Source organism: Myiozetetes cayanensis, unplaced genomic scaffold (assembly GCF_022539395.1).
Source record: "Myiozetetes cayanensis isolate MyiCay16 unplaced genomic scaffold, myiCay2020 scf4, whole genome shotgun sequence".
NCBI lineage: Eukaryota > Metazoa > Chordata > Aves > Passeriformes > Tyrannidae > Myiozetetes > Myiozetetes cayanensis.
In genome coordinates this window covers 72,392,752-72,408,887 of record NW_026087631.1, presented here as the reverse complement: position 1 = coordinate 72,408,887, position 16,136 = coordinate 72,392,752, and the positions used below count along the sequence as shown (strand labels likewise).

Below are 16,136 nucleotides of genomic sequence, written 5' to 3'. Positions count from 1 at the left end.
AAACAGCAGTATCCTGCAAGCCCTGACACACGTGGGATGTTAACTTCCATAAAGCGTGTAAGGGTATCCCAGATTGTGGGATTCCACATCCTTTATAACAGCAGTATTACACCGCATTTCAGGATGCTTCCCAATGGGAAGCAATGCCTTTGTCCTGTCTTTGCCATGGGCAGGGCTGCTGAGGGAGAGGTGTCCTGTCCTGTGCCTTTGGGTGGGAATTCACATTTTTCCCATTTAGAACTGGAATTGCAGCTGGGAAAACACTGCCCTTGTCCCAGTCCCTACAAAAGCAGTCGGGAGAGCCCCTGCTGGCTGGTGGGAGCTCTGTGGGATGAAGGGGGGGCTGCACCCACCATCCCACCATTCCCAGGCTGCCGGCCCTTCCTTCCATCCACCCCATCCCACCTTGGCTTCCCGACAGCGGGAAGTGAGGCAGGAGCTCCATCCTTGGCATTCCATCACCATGGCTCTAGCGGGGAGGAACAGATGCTGTTCCTGCTCCTGCTGTCCTGGAACTTCCTGAACAATTTGGGGGTGATGGATGAGAAGCTCCAAGATGATTTCCAGCCATGCCGTGGACAGTCCCAGGAAAGAGCCACCCTTCCCACAGGGAGAGCTCCAGAGTGGACCCACCATGGTCCAACCCAGCTCTGGAGCCCGTGGCTGCTCCGAGGTGTGAAGAGCCTGGTCTGCATCGAGCTCTAGAGACGCTGAGCCCATCCAGCAGCACATCCAGTGGGATCTGCAGCAGCAGCTGCTCCAGAGGGGTCTGCCCTGTCCCTCCCCAGCCCCACCACCAGCTGGAAATGACCCTTTTTGATAAGATTCACTCAGTAGTTAAAAAAATCCCTAAACATTTGTCCTTATTTCACTTACAACAGTAAGAGCCAGTGCAATTCTCAAGCTGAAATTTAATTAATTGCAGTTATTTGTCCTGAAGTTGATGGATTTACTCCCATCCCTAAGCACAGGATGGAATCCTGTCAAGGTTGTGCAACCCTTTTCCCTGCCCATGGTTTTCCAGTGCCCAGTTTTCCCCATGCCTGGGGCAGCCACAGGTGGTTTTGGCAGCAAAGCATCACCTGCCTGTGGCTTCCAAAGCCCAAAACTCCAAGGAAAAGGTAGGAGCCGCAGTTTGACACTTGCCAACTGCTCGGATCTTCGTTGTCACTGGAAGTCACCGTGCCCCCGACTGTTGCCGAGTTTCACATCCCATTTTTCTGCTGTCTGGAATGAAAAATGCCAGCACACGGCTCCTTCCCCCGGCAGGTACCGCTGTCGAACATGTTGCCTTCCCAACATGACACGGAGACTAAAAACTCACGGAGAGACTAATTACTGCAGAAAATTGCAGCAGAGCCCCTTTCCTGGAGGTGGAGCTGACAGCCCCCAGCCTAGCCCCCTGCCCAGGAGAGCTGTCACTGTGTCCTGCTCTGGGATCCAGTGGGAATCCTGCGGATCCCACTGGGATGGGCACATCAGGGGCTCACAAACACGAGGATTCAGGCCCCCCCCCCCCGAGGCTGCCTGGGAGACAGATCTAGCAGCATCCAACCACCTAAACTGGGCCTAAAATACTTATAATTGAAACCTGCCAGACCTCTCTGCTTCCCATCCTTCCCAGAAATAATATTGATAAATACGAATGTGTAACAATAATAAATTCTTGAATAGAACTGCAGTTAAATTAATGCCACAATAGCTACAAATAAACCTCTGAATGGAAGATCTGATATAAAAGCAAAGTGCCAGGAGATAACTGATCTGGAAGCTGAGGAATTAGCTCCGATTTACCTAGATGAGGTATAATAAATGTAATGTATCGCAGTCACATGCATGTAGCTCTAATTTCCTCGGATTCGGGAAATACTGCCACATGAATTCCTTTAAAGAGCCATTTTGCCCAGGAAAATTAAACTGGGAGAACATATTGTTTCTGTGAAATATTGAGCTGTGCAATTGGAGCTGCTGTGTGCTCTGAGCAGACCTGGGTGGGGGGACTCATCTTCCCTCCCCTAGGAGCTGCCTTGGAAGGGTGGGAAACCTTTCATTTCTGGTGGCCAAAAATGGGGGGAATTTTACCAAAACACCCCCAACATTTGTCTCCCTCTTTATCCTTTGACACTAAAATGGGGTACACAGAGAAACCACCTAAAATTCCCTGTTCCTTTTGGGATGAGTTACTTGGGAGCTGATCCTGTGAGTTAAAAAAGCATCCTTGTTAAAAGCTACTGATAATTTGCAGGAATTGCTTTTGTGGGATCAAATCCCAGCACGCTTTGCCTGGGAGTGGAGCCACCTGAAGAACGCTTGGGTTTCTCCACCTTTCCTGGCTCAAGAAGCAGCTCCACGGCTAAATCAGTTTGGCACTGAAGGAATCATAGCCTGGAATGTGTGTAAAGCAAGGCTGGACAATCACAGGATGAGGATTATTGGTTGGATTTGGGTTAATGTTTGGTAATGGAAATGCCATTTCTGCAGGATAAAAGGTGTTTTGGTGCCTGATCCACGAGCAGAGGACGATCCCATGCCTGTGCTTCCCTTGAAACCTCCATCCCCACACAGGACTTTGTGCTTACAGAGACACAAACCAGGAAAAATGAAAGAAGAATTTTTAAAAAGTGAGGAAAATTAATTAATATTTCCTAGAAGTTCATTTAAGGGGAAAACCAGCATTTTGCCAGGGAATGGTGTGCTTGTGGTGTGTGTTTCTGTGCCTGAGCCCATGCAGGGAGAAAAATACACCTTTGAAAGGGGAGGAAAAGTGCCGGAGAGATTTTTATTGCCTGGTTTTTGGCAAGATGCTGCAAGTTGGAGATTTCCCCCAGTGTTAATAACACAGTGTTAGTGACACACGGCTGCCTTCCTGGAGTTCAACCTCCACGACTCCAGGAATTTAGGAAATGCAGGTCTGGTGGGGGAGAATTCAGGCAAACAAAAGCCTTCAGAAAAATCTAAACACTGAAAACATTCGTGCCATGCAATCACAAATATTTCAGTTTCAAAGCATAGGTGTGACCTGATGGAATTGCAGTATTTTGGCCATTAAATGTGATTTTTGACAGGAAAAAATGCAATCCTCAAATTAAGTGGAAAAGCAATTATTTTCCAGTTTGTTTGTGAATCCTTCCAAAATTCTTACAGTGAAAATTTTAGGGGCGAAAAAAGTGCGAAATGCTCTGGAAGTTCTGCATGTGCTGTCAAGCATTTGGAATTTAGGGAATAACTCAGATTTGGGGGGGCACAAGGAGAGAGCCCAAGTCTGGCCTGGCCATGTGCTCAGGAAAGCCATGGAAGGTGATTGTTAGTGTCTGGAGAAATTGGGAAGCTCCGCAAATCCCTGCTCCTCAATTTCCAATTGGATTTTTCAGTTGGAGGCTTTTCCACATGGGACACACCAAGGGAAAAACAACACTTTGACTTAGAACTGAGGTACTCCTGGAGGCAAATGTGATTAATGGGATAATCGTGGAGATTTGAGGCAGTTCCTGCCATTTCCCACTCTCCAGGGGCTGGTTCTGCTTCCGTCCAACACCAGCTGCAGATTCCTCAGCACCATTAGTATCCAATCCAGGAATATGACATTTGAAACCCTCTGTAATTATGGGATGAGTGGCATTAATGTAATCCTAAATAGCGTTTCTTGATTGAGGGAATTCTGGTGGAGCAAGTTGTGTATAGGCTCACCTTTCCCTAAATATATTCCCTACGTGTATTCCCTAAATATATATGCACTCACACAGTGCTCCCAATAATATCCTTAAGTTAATCATGTCCTAATTAATCAATTATCAAGTCTTATTAGTTAAAGGGGAGTCGTGGAGCTCCTGATTCCCCCCCGCATTCGCATCCAAGCTGCTGCAGGACACACGTGAGGAATTAAGGGACAAGTTCCTTAATCTGTACAAAGGGGAGGATTAAAATTAATCAATTAAAATCCAGATTACAGCTAAATTATATATGAGGAAAAAACCAGAAAAAACAACATTTCTTTGGGAAAGCTGTCCCAGTGCCCCACAGACAGGTTCTCCTGGATTTAACACAGTTTTTAGGTGATTGAGATGTTCTTTTCCCGTTCTCGTTTTCCAGTTGGGAACAGCAAGGGCGTTGCGGCCGCACTTCCCAGCTCCAGGCGCAGCTCCGGGACGAGGAGTTTTGGGGTCTCCTGCCCCAGAGGTTCGCGCCGAGGCTCTGCGAGCCCCGGGTGGGGACACGCGTGTCCCCGCGCGCATCCCGCGCGCATCCCGCGCGCATCAGCTCGAGCGCATCCCGCGCGCATCCCGCGCGCATTCCCGGCCGCTCCCCGCGCGGCTCGGCCGGGGCCGCAGCGCCACCTGCCGGCGGCGTGTGGAACTGCCGGGGCAGTCGGGCGGGAAGGCGGCGCAGGGACCCCTCTCAGCAGCCGGCGGGACGGGAGGTGAGCGGAGCGGGAGGGCAGCGGGATCGAGAGGGAAGCGGGAGGGGAGGGGAGCGGAGCGGGAGGGAAGCAGGAGCGGGAGGGAAGCAGGAGCGGGAGGGAAGCAGGAGCGGGAGGGCAGCGGGACGGGAGGGAGCGCGCGGGACGGGAGGGAGCACGCGGCCATGGCCGCTGAGGGGCCGCTGTGAGGGACCCCCGGCTCCGCCGCCCCGCGCGGCTCCGGCCTGAGGCCAACCCGCCCCAAACCAACCCGAGCCCCCCCGGGAACACAAACCCCCAGGTAAACCAAAGACACCGCGGCCCCTCGGAGCTGGATGCTCAGGTGAGCCGGGGGCAGGAGGGCAGCGGCCCCAGGCAGGACACGAGCCCAGCCGAGCCGTCCAGGAAATCCACGAGCACGGCGGCGGCAGGGCAGGGAGGCGCTGGAAATAACAAACATTCCACGTTTCGCTCAGCTTTACACCACCACAGTCACTGCACCCGGCACAGAACTCAGGCGGGAGCGAGCGAGGACATCCCGTACCGAGGCCTTTCCCCGAGAATCCGGAGGGGAGGAGTGCACAGAGTCAGGAACGGGAAGGTATTCGTATTAAAAATGGTTTATTTCTATTTACAGTTCCACGTCTTACATCCCTCGAAACAAAGGAGTAAGGAATGAGGAGTCAAGCTGTCATCGTGTGCCATTGACTAACACGGCTCCATGAGGATCCTGGAATATGCAGTGAGAGTGAAAACAAAACAGTGCCCCTCAGAAAATTCCATTTTCTAGAGAATTCCCGGTTTTCTTTGGGAAAAAAAAAAATTTCTATTTTAGCAGGAAATTCACTTGGGATGAACATCCAAACGTGCCAAGGCAGAAGAACCACCCCACTGTGTCCAAGGAACAGCAATTAGGCCAGGATTTAAGTTTTAATGGGATTTGTGTAATTAAAAATGCAGTAGATTTAACTGAACAAAGAGATTAATTATGGCAATTAAACTCTTTGTAAGTTTTCTTGGGAATTCAGAGAATTCTATGGATATGGTGCTGATCAATGCCTGATTTATTAACATTAATTTAGTAAGTTTTCTTGGAAGTATGCCCTAAGTAGTATAAAAATTCCAATTAAGATGGAAAATTAATATTTGTAATAAATATTTCCATACTGAGATCCAGAGAGAAGGAAAACATCCAATAAAATAAATCAGGAACAACATCTAAATCCCAGCCTGCTCGGGAAACAAGGGCAGGCATTTCTAATAATATTTAAAAAACCAGTTTGGAAGACTCAGGAATTTCTTCGAAGTCAAGATTTTATATCTGCTTCCTCTGCTCTGATTTGGGAGGGAAATGGGAATTAAACAGGTGAAGTTCCTCCTATCCAAGAATTAGCTGTATTTTGTGGCAATAAGGATCCAAAGTAACTCAGATTTCTTGTGTTTGACATTAGAAACTCTGAGCAAGCATTTTCTGTGGAGCTTTTCACTGGAGTCAGGAGGTTCCAATGGAATAAAAGAGCCACAACTGTTGGAATAACAAAATTCAGCATGGCCCAAATCAGGAATTTTATCTACAAATCCATGGAGGAGGAGGACACCAGAAACACACTCCAGCTCAAAGCAATGATTTATTGGAAATGGCAGTAAATCAAACGGACAGTCTCTGGTTATGGTCAAGCAATTATCCAGGAGTCAGAGAGGAAAGGGGGAATCTCGGACTGGGATAAGGCCTTCCAGTGGCTTTGCTTCCTAGTGGCTCTCTCCTTTTTTGCCAACTACCTGGAAGAGGGGAAAAAAATAGGAATAATGTTTCGTACCCCCTGGGCAGGACTTTTTTGGTTCGGGTAAATCCAAGTGCAACTCAATCCCCAGGGAGTGAATCCAGGAGCGTGCGTTATGGGAGCACCCAGAGGGATGGGAATCCTTCCCGGGCTTAGGAGGGATGGAGAACACACACAAACCCTTCTGTTTAGTGTTGAACACAGCAAGGCTATTTTGGGAGGCGTTAGGAGATGGGAACTGCGAGAGAACACTCCAAAATCCAGGTTACATGTCAAGCATTAAACCTTAACACACTCCATCAAATATTCAAGTGGGGAAAAAAAAACCCTGGATGCTCAATTTGAGGCTGCTCCTTTCCTTGGCATCCTTTCCATGGGCTTCCCCGAAAATACTGACCTTGTAATGTAGCTCAAACCTGTACAACAATCCAGGAATTCACAGGTATTCCAAAAAAACCCCAACCCCCTCAGCCCTGAATCCTTGGACCCACTGGAAGCATTTTTCCTCCTCCTTCCCCTTTTTAATTCCTTGTCAAACTGTGACAGGGAGGAATTCTCTCCCATTTTCACCTCAAGGAATCCCTAATCAGGAGCATTTCCAACTGGAAATTCAACCTAATGCTCAAAGGCGGGAATATTCCAACCTGGCAATGTGAGGGAAGAAGAACAAAATCAGATAAAGTCAATTAATCCAGTTAAAACAATACAGTTAAACTTATCATGGAGCAAAATTTATCCCTGCTGTGCTTCCAAACTGTGTCCACACACAGATTAGGCAAAGAAATCAGGAAAAGAAAAAGGAAAACCAGAGTTAAAAGATTAAGGATTAGGTGTTAGGAAGTATGGAATACCAACAAAAATGTTCGATACCAGTCGGAGTCAGAGAGGGACAAGTGGCCCATGTGAATTATCTGGAAAACCCAGCACATGGATATGGATATTTTGGCATCTCAGCTCAAACCCCACCTGTTTTCTGCCCATCCCACCCCACAATCCCACATGAAATGTTCATTAGACCCACAGGTAGGTGGGTTTAATTCCATTTGCCTTGCTTTCCATTAAGATATTACAAAGGAGCCCTGGCAGAGCGTCTCCACCAGCCCCACAAAATTCTGGGCAAGGACTCTTTGGTGTGACCTTAAAATGTCAAGTTCAGGGTAAAACCAGGGCAGAATCTGCACAAGTGAAGTGTTTAAGGAATGATTTGGAGCAGGGAGAGGAGGGGGAAGCTGAGCTGGTGAGGTGGGAGGTGGAGAAGGTGCTGGGATTGTGGGAAGGGCGGGAGCTGAGCAGAGGGAGGCAGGGAAGGAGTGCGCGGCCACACCAATCCCATTATTACTTTTTAATTTCTTCTGCCCTTTTAGTTCTTTGGGAATGGGGAGTTAAGCTGGAAAACAAACAGAAGGAGCGTTACAAGAACCAAAGCAGCAGCAAAAGGTGTAAAAACGTGTAGTGCAAACAGGCAGGTCTGAGGAGAACCACGGAATTTACTCCAGAGGGGACAAAACATATCCCCCACCCTGTCAGTATTTATCTGTGGCTCTTCCCACTACTCTCCATGGGCCTAAGCAGCACCTTCCTCCCTGGTGTCCCTATTTTCCATCGCTCTAAAAGACTTCCCTCCTCCCCAGACTCCATGTTCAGGAAGGAAAACAGGACTGTTATATGCAGTGTTGATGAGGATCTGAGTGGGACAGATCAGCCAGTTCGTAATCCAGCCCTGCTCCTCTATTTGTGAGCACTCCTTTCCCATCCTGACCTGCCCAGCACAATTCCAGGAGTACTGGAATTGTACATGTCCACAGACATGTTCTCCTTTCCAGTTTCAAAAGCCACAGAAACCAACAAAGCAACTCCCAGGTTTGGAGCTTGGGAAGAATGAGGAAGGCCTGCAATCTGGATTAAGTGAATTTTAGTTCATTAGAACAACTTTTTAATGACTCTGAGTTGCAGTGAAAGGGAGCAAAGCCTGTTAAACCTATTTATTACCTGCAAAGAAATCCAGTTTTATGTTAAGGTCAAATTTTGCTGTTATAAATTCAGTGGGTGCCACGTTGGTGTTAGTGCTTTAACCTTCTGAAATTAAAGTTTATTTGTAACATCAGTTGTGGTGCTCTCAGTGTTATTGTCACCTCCACAGGAGTTTGCAGCAGCATTTTTCGAAGGCTGCTAATTTTTAAAGCAGTTTATTTTAAAATAAGACCTTTTATGTTAAAGGTTCAAAAAAGGGAGTCCCAAAACCAAGATATAAATCTCAGCTGTTAAAAAATGATATTGCTGTTGGTGTTTAGACCTTGCCAGCCCCTCAAATTTTCACCTTTACATTCTTACCACTGATTCTTACAAAGTGAATGACCAAAACCTTGTAAGAAGTGGGTTTAAGAATAGGGCTTACTCGTTTGAAGTCGTTCATGTTCGTGGCTTGCACTGGAGTGCCAATAAATGTGAAATATGTGATTCGTGTTGTCTCTTCATCACCATGATTGGACTGGACAAACAACTGAACAGGAAAGAAAGAGCCAAAAAAAAAAGGGAGTTAAACTCTCCATCCCTCACTTAATATATAAAACATGAGGTGCTTGAGAAAATTAACCGAATTAACACTTTTTTCCCCAATTATAAAGGTCTCTAACACTTAGATGAGCTCCTGGCCTCCTAATTTAAATAGTTATATATAGAATGCTCATGTCTTCCTGGTAGTTTGTCAAAACCCCACCCAGCTGGGATTTTCCCAGCTTCCACTTCCCCACCCTGAGGCCACAATGAGGAAGCAAAACTGGATTCTGAGAAGTCCCAGCTCAGTAGAATAGAGTCATTGAATCAGATGGGTTGGAATGGACCTCTGAGATCATCAAGTCCAACCCTTTCCAGTATTCACTGGAATGAACATCCATGTCACGCTGTTTGGGCAGCCCCTGAGTTACTCGGGGGGATTTCCCCCTCCAGGGTGCAGAAGGCCGTGGTTTCCAGCCTGTGCTCAGCCCTCGGAGAAGGGGACTCACAGTGACACTGTTGACATTCTGGAATTTGACGTAGCGGAGCTGGATGATCCCATCCTCCTTGATGTCCTCCGGGCCCAGCTCCAGGGCCTGGGTGGGTTCGCTGCGTTCCGCCTCCTCGAAGTCCATCGAGCGCGGCAGGTTGATGAAGATTTTGATGTATTTTGGCCCTTGCCCTGGGTTAAAAGAGAGCGGTGGGATTCCATTTGGATATCATATCCCAAAACTACACCTAATTATGAATTTGACGTGATTTCATAACGTAAAGTGAGTGACTATAAAAAAGGTTCATCTTTCAGTTGCTCTCACCTTAATCCTCGAGTTAAATCCACAAGTCTCTTTGCAGTGCATCGAACACTAATATTTGTGTATCAAACGTTCAAAATACTTATATTTGTGTATAAAACGATAGTAATTATGCTTGCACATAAAAGTATAACAATTCCTTATATTTGTCCCACATCCAACTCCCAGACCCTTCACTCACCATTGTCTGGCCCCTGAAGTTTCATCGAGTAAAGCTTGACAGGCTGACTAAAAGCGACAGTGATAAGCAGCTGTGGAGGGAAACAAACCAAAAAACCCTGTATTAAACACTGTTTTCTTCACCTAAACACCAACTTACTTAGCACAAGAAATAGGGATAAGGGAGCTCTGCAGTAAAACCATGTGGTCACCTCCCTCTACCCACACGCTTTAAATACCAGCCAGCGCTTTTCCGACCGGGATTCTGGCAGTGTGCGAAGCTGCAATGAGCTCTGCATCCCGGGTTTTTTGCACGCCCCCGCAATGCCAGGATAACCCCCGTGCCCCGTTGCCCTGGTGTGCCCCCGTGCCGCACCTGCTCGTCGCAGTCGGACTCCAGGTAGGAGGGGTCTTTACGCAGGCAGTTCTCGAAGCCGTGCTCGTCGCTCTCGTTGAGACACTCGCACCCGGCCTTGTTGATGAACGGCAGCAAATCCATCTGGGAACACAGGCAAAGCGTGCTGACAGCGGGCCAGGGGCTCCAGAAGCTGCTCAGCCCCCGCACGAAAGTCCCACACGGCGCAGGGGTTGCACAAACACAACACGGGGATTACTGGTGGGAGTCATCCCTTAAATCCTGCATCCCTGGAGCCACCTACCATCCCAAGAACCAGGAACTTGCCACAGGGAGAACTTCCAAATGTATTTGTGCTGAACAAGAGCACAAGGCACACACAGGCATCGGCCTGGAGTTAGAATCAATTTAATGAAAATCCATCCCAGTTTAGTCTTATGTTCCCAGCTCTCCGTGCTCCAAGCCACTTAAAAGGGGGGAGTATTGCTTAACTATCAATAATGTAATTATTTGTGATAAACATAAAATTAATTATTTTAATGACTAAGGAGAATTTTCATGCTTATTAAATGCGTGCATGTCAATATTTAATTTTTTTCTGGAAAAGGAAGTCCACATAAGTGATTTTCTGAGGCAGCTTTGCCTAAAACCCTATTATTTGGTTTGGAGGGTGCTTAAAAAACAAAGACTTTTTAGAATCCAGGCATTCCAACAAAACTCCTGGGAGACACTCACGTATCCTTTGGGGATGTCTGTGTCCTCGCTGTTCCCAGGGTCGTTCTCCAGGTGCTGTTTGATTTTGTCCTCCAAGCCCACGGCATCTGCTCCCTGATACTGGTCGATCCGCACCTTGTTCCGGAAGAACAGGAACGTGGGGGTTGCGGAGATGTTGTTGGTGGCAGCTGTGCCCTGGGAGGCAGAAACCAGTCCCCGTTAATTGTCTGACTGACCCTTAAGTCAATCACCAGCTCACCTTCGCCACTGTCTCACTGGTCCCACCAGTAACATTGATTTATTGCATTTCTGCTTTTTCCCCACGATAATTACACCAGTAGTCAGCTGGAAGGACTCTTTTTAACTCACACTGACACCAGATTCTATATGTAAAGTATGATCTTAATAATACTTAATAATACTTAATAACCTCTCAGCACGCTGCTTAAGCAAAGGGCAGCACAGTGGGCACTGCCAGAAAACTTGGCTAAACATTGAATTTCATAGTATGGTTATTTGTGATGCCCCAAACATGTCAACAGCCTCAGGACACCCCTCTTAGCATCAAGTCTGAAGGGTCTGATGTTGCCTTCAAACTCCCCATTCTCTGCTCTCTCTCTTCCAGCTAAAAGTGTTTTTTTTTCATACCAACCTGGCATTGATGCACATCCACTTCCAAAAACGTGGCCTGGGGGTATTTGTTACTCAGGGCATTGAAGGCTGGAGCTATCCTTAAGCAAGGGCCACATCTGTGAAAAAAATACTTCCCTTTAATTCCACTTTAATTTTCTTTTTAAATGCCTGCCCCAAACGGAATCAGCACATTCCCGCTCTTCCCGATATCCTGGTGCAAAAATAACCCCTCTACCTGGCTGCCAGCTGGTGATACAATTAAGGATGAGGAGTTAATTCCCAGCTTCCATGTCACGTGAGCGGCTTCACCTATTAATTAATACTAACTCATATCTGCAACTTAACTGCAGCATTTTCAACTGCTCAATAAAGTGATATAAAGGATGGTAAAAGCAGAAAAAACCACTATTATTAGAAAAATTGTATCATTGCTCCACATCAATTCCCATGGAAAAATAGCATTTACATATGACTTAAATATTTAATGGTGATAATGTATCAAAGTTTCAGGGATCGTGAAATGCTTACAACAATAAATCTCATTTATACCTGTAACTGGTTATCCCCATATTCATTTATGGGAATAACTGGTTACATTGTTATTAATATGGCCCTGTTTTCTGCTCATTTAACTCCATCACCTTGGCTGAAAATATGTCAGTTTTAATTATTCTGTGCCGGCAAAAATGTAGGAAGTGTCCAGCTGCAGCTATTCCTGCAGAGAGATATTCTCACAGGGAAAGAAGACATTAAAAGCAAAACCGCTCAAAAGTAGAAAATTAGCTAAAACAAAAAACCGAATTCAGCAGCAGCAACCAGACAATAACGAGGTGCACTCTGAAGCCCCAAACCCCCTGAGATCATCACTATTCGTAGATTAATGTGAATAATTCAATCGCTGAGGTTTCTCTGGTCACGAATTCGTCCAGACCTCACCGCAGCTGTACCTCAAACCCCTGCTGAGGAGGGAAAGAGCATCTACCTTTCCTCGGCAAACAGCGCGAGGATAGGGCGAAGTTTTGCGAGGGCAGATGTTTGGAGAAGTTTGGGATGTTTTATTGTGGTCTGTGCAGCCCCCTGACCCGGATCGGGGTTTTGGACCCGGATCCGAGGGCTGGCAGGGGCAGGGGAGCGGGCTGGGCGGGAAGAGGAGGCTGTACCGCAGGAATAGAACCACGGCGCTGATGCTGCGCCTACACCCGCATCTGTGTCACAGAGCGCCGCGAAAAGCCCAACCGGGCCAGGAATAAATAACGCAAACACGGGCACAGCGGAGCGCGGGTGCGCGCCGGGCGGCTGAGGCGGCAGCGCGGGGCCCCCTCACTCACCCCCTCATGGTGAACTTCACCACGGCCAGGCGGGAGCCGGCGGCGCTCAGCTCGGGCTGGAACTCGGTGTCGTTGGCGATCACCTTGACGCCCGCCATGGCGCGGCTGGCGGCGCCGGTGCGATGTGCAGCGTCACGGCGGGCAGGGCGCCCGGCATGCACCGCTGGCGCGGGGCTCGCACGGCCACGGCCACGGGCGCAGGCGCGGCCGCTCCGCCCGGCCGCCGCCCTCCGCCGCCATCTTGGGGGACCGGGGCGGCGGCGCCGCCATCTTGGGCAGGGCACCGAGGGGAGGGCGGAGCTGCCGGCCGCCATTTTGGGTAGGGGCGCGAAGGCCCTTCGGCCATTTTGGGTGCGGGCAGAGCGGGAGCTGTGGGCGGGGAGCTCTGCCGACATATAAATTGTCGTAGTTTGCTATTCGCTACTTTTTTTTTTCTTTGTGACGTTCCGGAGTGACGCTGCTCTTTTGTAGGCGGAAATTACGTAATTCTTTTTTTTTTTAAGTGTTCTGATAGTGGGGTTTTTAATACAGGCATAATAACGTTATTATTTACCTGATAACATGTAAGTGTCACTTCGGGATGTCTCATAACGGCACTTTTCCTGCTGAAAACGACGAGCCCTGCTCCCAGCTCTTACAACTCTAAGGCCCTTCAGTAACCGTTAGTTAAGTAAGTAATTAAGTCAGTAATTCCCGTCTCCCTGAGAGCGCCGAGCGCGGGCCGGCCGTTCCCGCGGTGACCGGGCTGCCGTGAGGCGCGGCGGCCGCGCTTTGCGGCAGTGCCGTAAGAGCCGGCGGTGTGAGCCGGCCGGGGCCGCGGCTCCGGGCCGGGCCAGCGGGACTCGGAACGGGAGCGGTGAGAGCGGGGCACGGAGCGGGAGCGGTGAGAGCGGGACTCGGAACGGGGGCCGGTGAGAGCGGGGCACGGAGCGGGGGCCGGTGAGAGCGGGGCACGGAACGGGAGCCGGTGAGAGCGGGGCACGGAGCGGGCCGGGCCGGTGAGAGCGTGGCAGGCACGGAGCGGGGGCCGGTGAGAGCGGGGCACGGAACGGGGGCCGGTGAGAGCGGGGCACGGAGCGGGCCGGGCCAGTGAGAGCGGGACAGCGGGGCACGGAGCGGGCCGGGCCGGGAGAACGAGGCAGCTACACCGGGAGGGGCCGGGCCAGCCCCCGGCGCGGAGCCTGTGGGGGCCGGGGGTTCTGCGGCACCGGGCGGTGCCGGAGCGCGGGGATACCGGGAACGGCGTGCACGGGAGCCCAGGAACACGGAGACTCGGGTGTCCAGGTATCCAGGTGTCCGGGGACACGGAGACTCGGGTGTGCAGGTGTCCGTGGACACGGAGACTCGGGTGTCCAGGTGTCCAGGTGCCTGGGCAATGCAGGACCCAGGTGCTCGGATGCCCAGAGCCCCGGGTATCCGGGTGCCTGAGTGCCCAGGGACCTGGGTATCCAAGCGTCCAGGTGCCCGGGGACACGGTTCTCCAGGGACACAGGTATCCAGGTGCCCAGTTCTCCAGGGATACAGTTCTCCAGGTGCCCATAGCCCCAGGGAGCAGCCCCATTACAGGGGCAGGATTGGACTCCGGATTTCAGCAAGTGTCACCCCAAAACAAGCCCCAGGTTCATCGTGGATGGGGTCTGTGCCCCTGTTAGTGGAGCATGGCCTGAGGAGAGGCTGCTCACACGGAGTTAATGCTCCGTGGGGGCTGAAATTCCCTTTAGTGCTGGTTTGTTGTGGCCTCGCAGCCTCTCTGTTTTATTGCCCTTCCTGTACCAGCCCTGTTGGCACCCAGGGTAGGATTTAGGGTTATGCAGCTGCTGGGGATAACTGTCCTTCTGGACTGGTTTGGTGTGTCAGCACGTGAGGCACCAGGAGAACCTGGGAGCGGCTTCCAAGGGGTCAATTAACTGTAGTTTGGAGTCCTAGATTATTATTATCTCATCCTCTGCCTTGCTTTGAAACCTACTGCATAGCCAGAGCAGTGTTTTAATTGTCTTCCCCCCTTAGTCCTTTTTCTCTGTGCCCGAGTAATAAATAGAAAGTATAATTTGTAATTAAAGTTAGAATAATCAGATTTTTAGAAAATGTGTAAACAGCCCATTCATAACTGGTTTATATTATTTAATGCTATTTTGCATTATTTTTTCCTAATGTTAATTCCTTATTTAATGGCAATAAAAGTGTTTGGGAAGAGCAGCTCTTGCTGTTGCCCTGCTCTGGTGTGACAGTGGTGGATTTACTTATGTTTCACCTCTTCCTCCCATAGATTTATTCTGTTTGGGGGATTTTCTGGCTGTAAAAATCATTATTATGGGTTTCAGTGTAAGCAACTTGGCTTGATAAAGGTGTTTAGGTGAGTCTTGGATTCAGCATTTAATATCTTGCACTTAAAAAATCAGTTTAATGGCTTTACTCAAATAGGGACTGATCCCAGACTATTAAGTCTGCCTAAATCCCAACCTTAAACAGAGCAGTTCAGAGAGTCACCAGGTTATTCTATCAGATGAACACATTAAATAGCATACATGTGTAAAATAACAGCAACTCCTTGTTTCATTGTATGTTGGGGAAGAAAACTGAAATTCTGGCACTCGTGGAAACGACAGAGATAAATTTACCAACCCAGTGGAGACCGAGAAGTATAAACAGGAAGAACTTTGCTTGTGGTCGCTCCATTTTCCACTTGAGAGTTCCCTTTCCTGCAGAAATCCGCTGCTTTCGGGAGTTATAAATAGCTGGGCTGTGGCAGCTCATGTGGAATGACTCCCTGGCTGCTTTTTGGCCCATCTGGCAGCAGGACAGGCTTGATTTGCTCCCGTAGTTTGTCATCACTGATGTGAAAAGGGCAGATATTGATCTGCTTCAGACAAAAGGGGCGTTTCGGTGCTCGCAGGGGCTGCAGTCGCGTTTGCCGGGGCCGAGCTCTGTGCTCTGAATTCTTTGGGAATTAAGATGTGGTATTTCCTCAAAAGGAAGTTCTTTCTGAAAGCCTGGCGGCACCATAGGCAAACAGGAGAAGGGAAGAGGTAGTTCTTCTTTTTCCTCTGTCTCCCAAAGCCCTGAGTTGAAATATCCTGGGGATGTCGGGGGTTGGATTGTGTTTTCTGTGCATGGAAACCCTGGCACGGGTTAGTCGTGTGCCGGGTTGTGTGCCGGGTTAGTTGTGTGCCGGTGCTCTCGCAGGTCGCGATACCTGAGACGTTCCTTCGGGAAATGCCGTTCGTTCCGAGTGGTGTGGGTTCTGAGGTGTTCGTAAGGAGTTGGGGAGAGCTCTCGGTGCAGAATTTCAAGGATCAGTTTTGTGCCCCTCTAGGGGAGTGTTTTTAGCAACCAGGTGACGTGGGAATAGCGGGACTCGGTCCCTGAACCTGGAGCAGTCGGACGAGGGAGGAATGGGAAGACACTCTTCTGTTGCTAATTGGCATTTCTCAGCTCAACTTTAGTCATTCATGGGCCATTTCCTCG

The 16,136-nt window shown here is 49.3% G+C and overlaps 2 protein-coding genes across 6 annotated transcripts in view; one reads left to right on the top strand and one right to left on the bottom strand.

The window, feature by feature from the left end:
- Positions 1-5,000: 5,000 nt before the first annotated feature.
- TXNL1 (thioredoxin like 1) lies at positions 5,001-12,835 on the bottom strand. Its single transcript, XM_050329545.1, has 8 exons — positions 12,672-12,835; positions 11,363-11,459; positions 10,732-10,905; positions 10,018-10,140; positions 9,664-9,733; positions 9,180-9,352; positions 8,573-8,677; positions 5,001-6,175 (listed from the first exon to the last, which is right to left on the bottom strand). The coding sequence occupies exons 1-8, from the start codon at positions 12,767-12,769 to the stop codon at positions 6,146-6,148; spliced, it is 870 nt and encodes a 289-aa protein (XP_050185502.1). The 5' UTR covers positions 12,770-12,835; the 3' UTR covers positions 5,001-6,145.
- A 322-nt stretch (positions 12,836-13,157) lies between these two features.
- Positions 13,158-16,136, top strand: part of WDR7 (WD repeat domain 7) — a 38,122-nt gene continuing 35,143 nt past the window's right edge. For 2 of the 5 annotated variants that reach the window (XM_050329527.1, XM_050329522.1), the window contains exon 1: positions 13,158-13,341. The gene's annotated coding sequence lies outside the window, so the exon portion shown is untranslated. Of the gene's footprint in view, positions 13,342-13,447; positions 13,583-16,136 lie in introns of those variants that run through there. The other 3 variants (XM_050329525.1, XM_050329524.1, XM_050329526.1) reach the window with 3 other exon arrangements.

Coding starts and splice junctions, on each gene's coding strand:
- TXNL1 (XM_050329545.1), bottom strand. CDS start 12,769: ATGGCGGGCGTCAAGGTGATCGCCAACGACACCGAGTTCCAGCCCGAG. Junction 9,734..10,017: donor AGTCCGACTGCGACGAGCAG/GTGCGGCACGGG, acceptor TTCCCTCCACAG/CTGCTTATCACTGTCGCTTT. Junction 6,176..8,572: donor ACATGAACGACTTCAAACGA/GTAAGCCCTATT, acceptor CCCCTCTTCCAG/GTAGTTGGCAAAAAAGGAGA.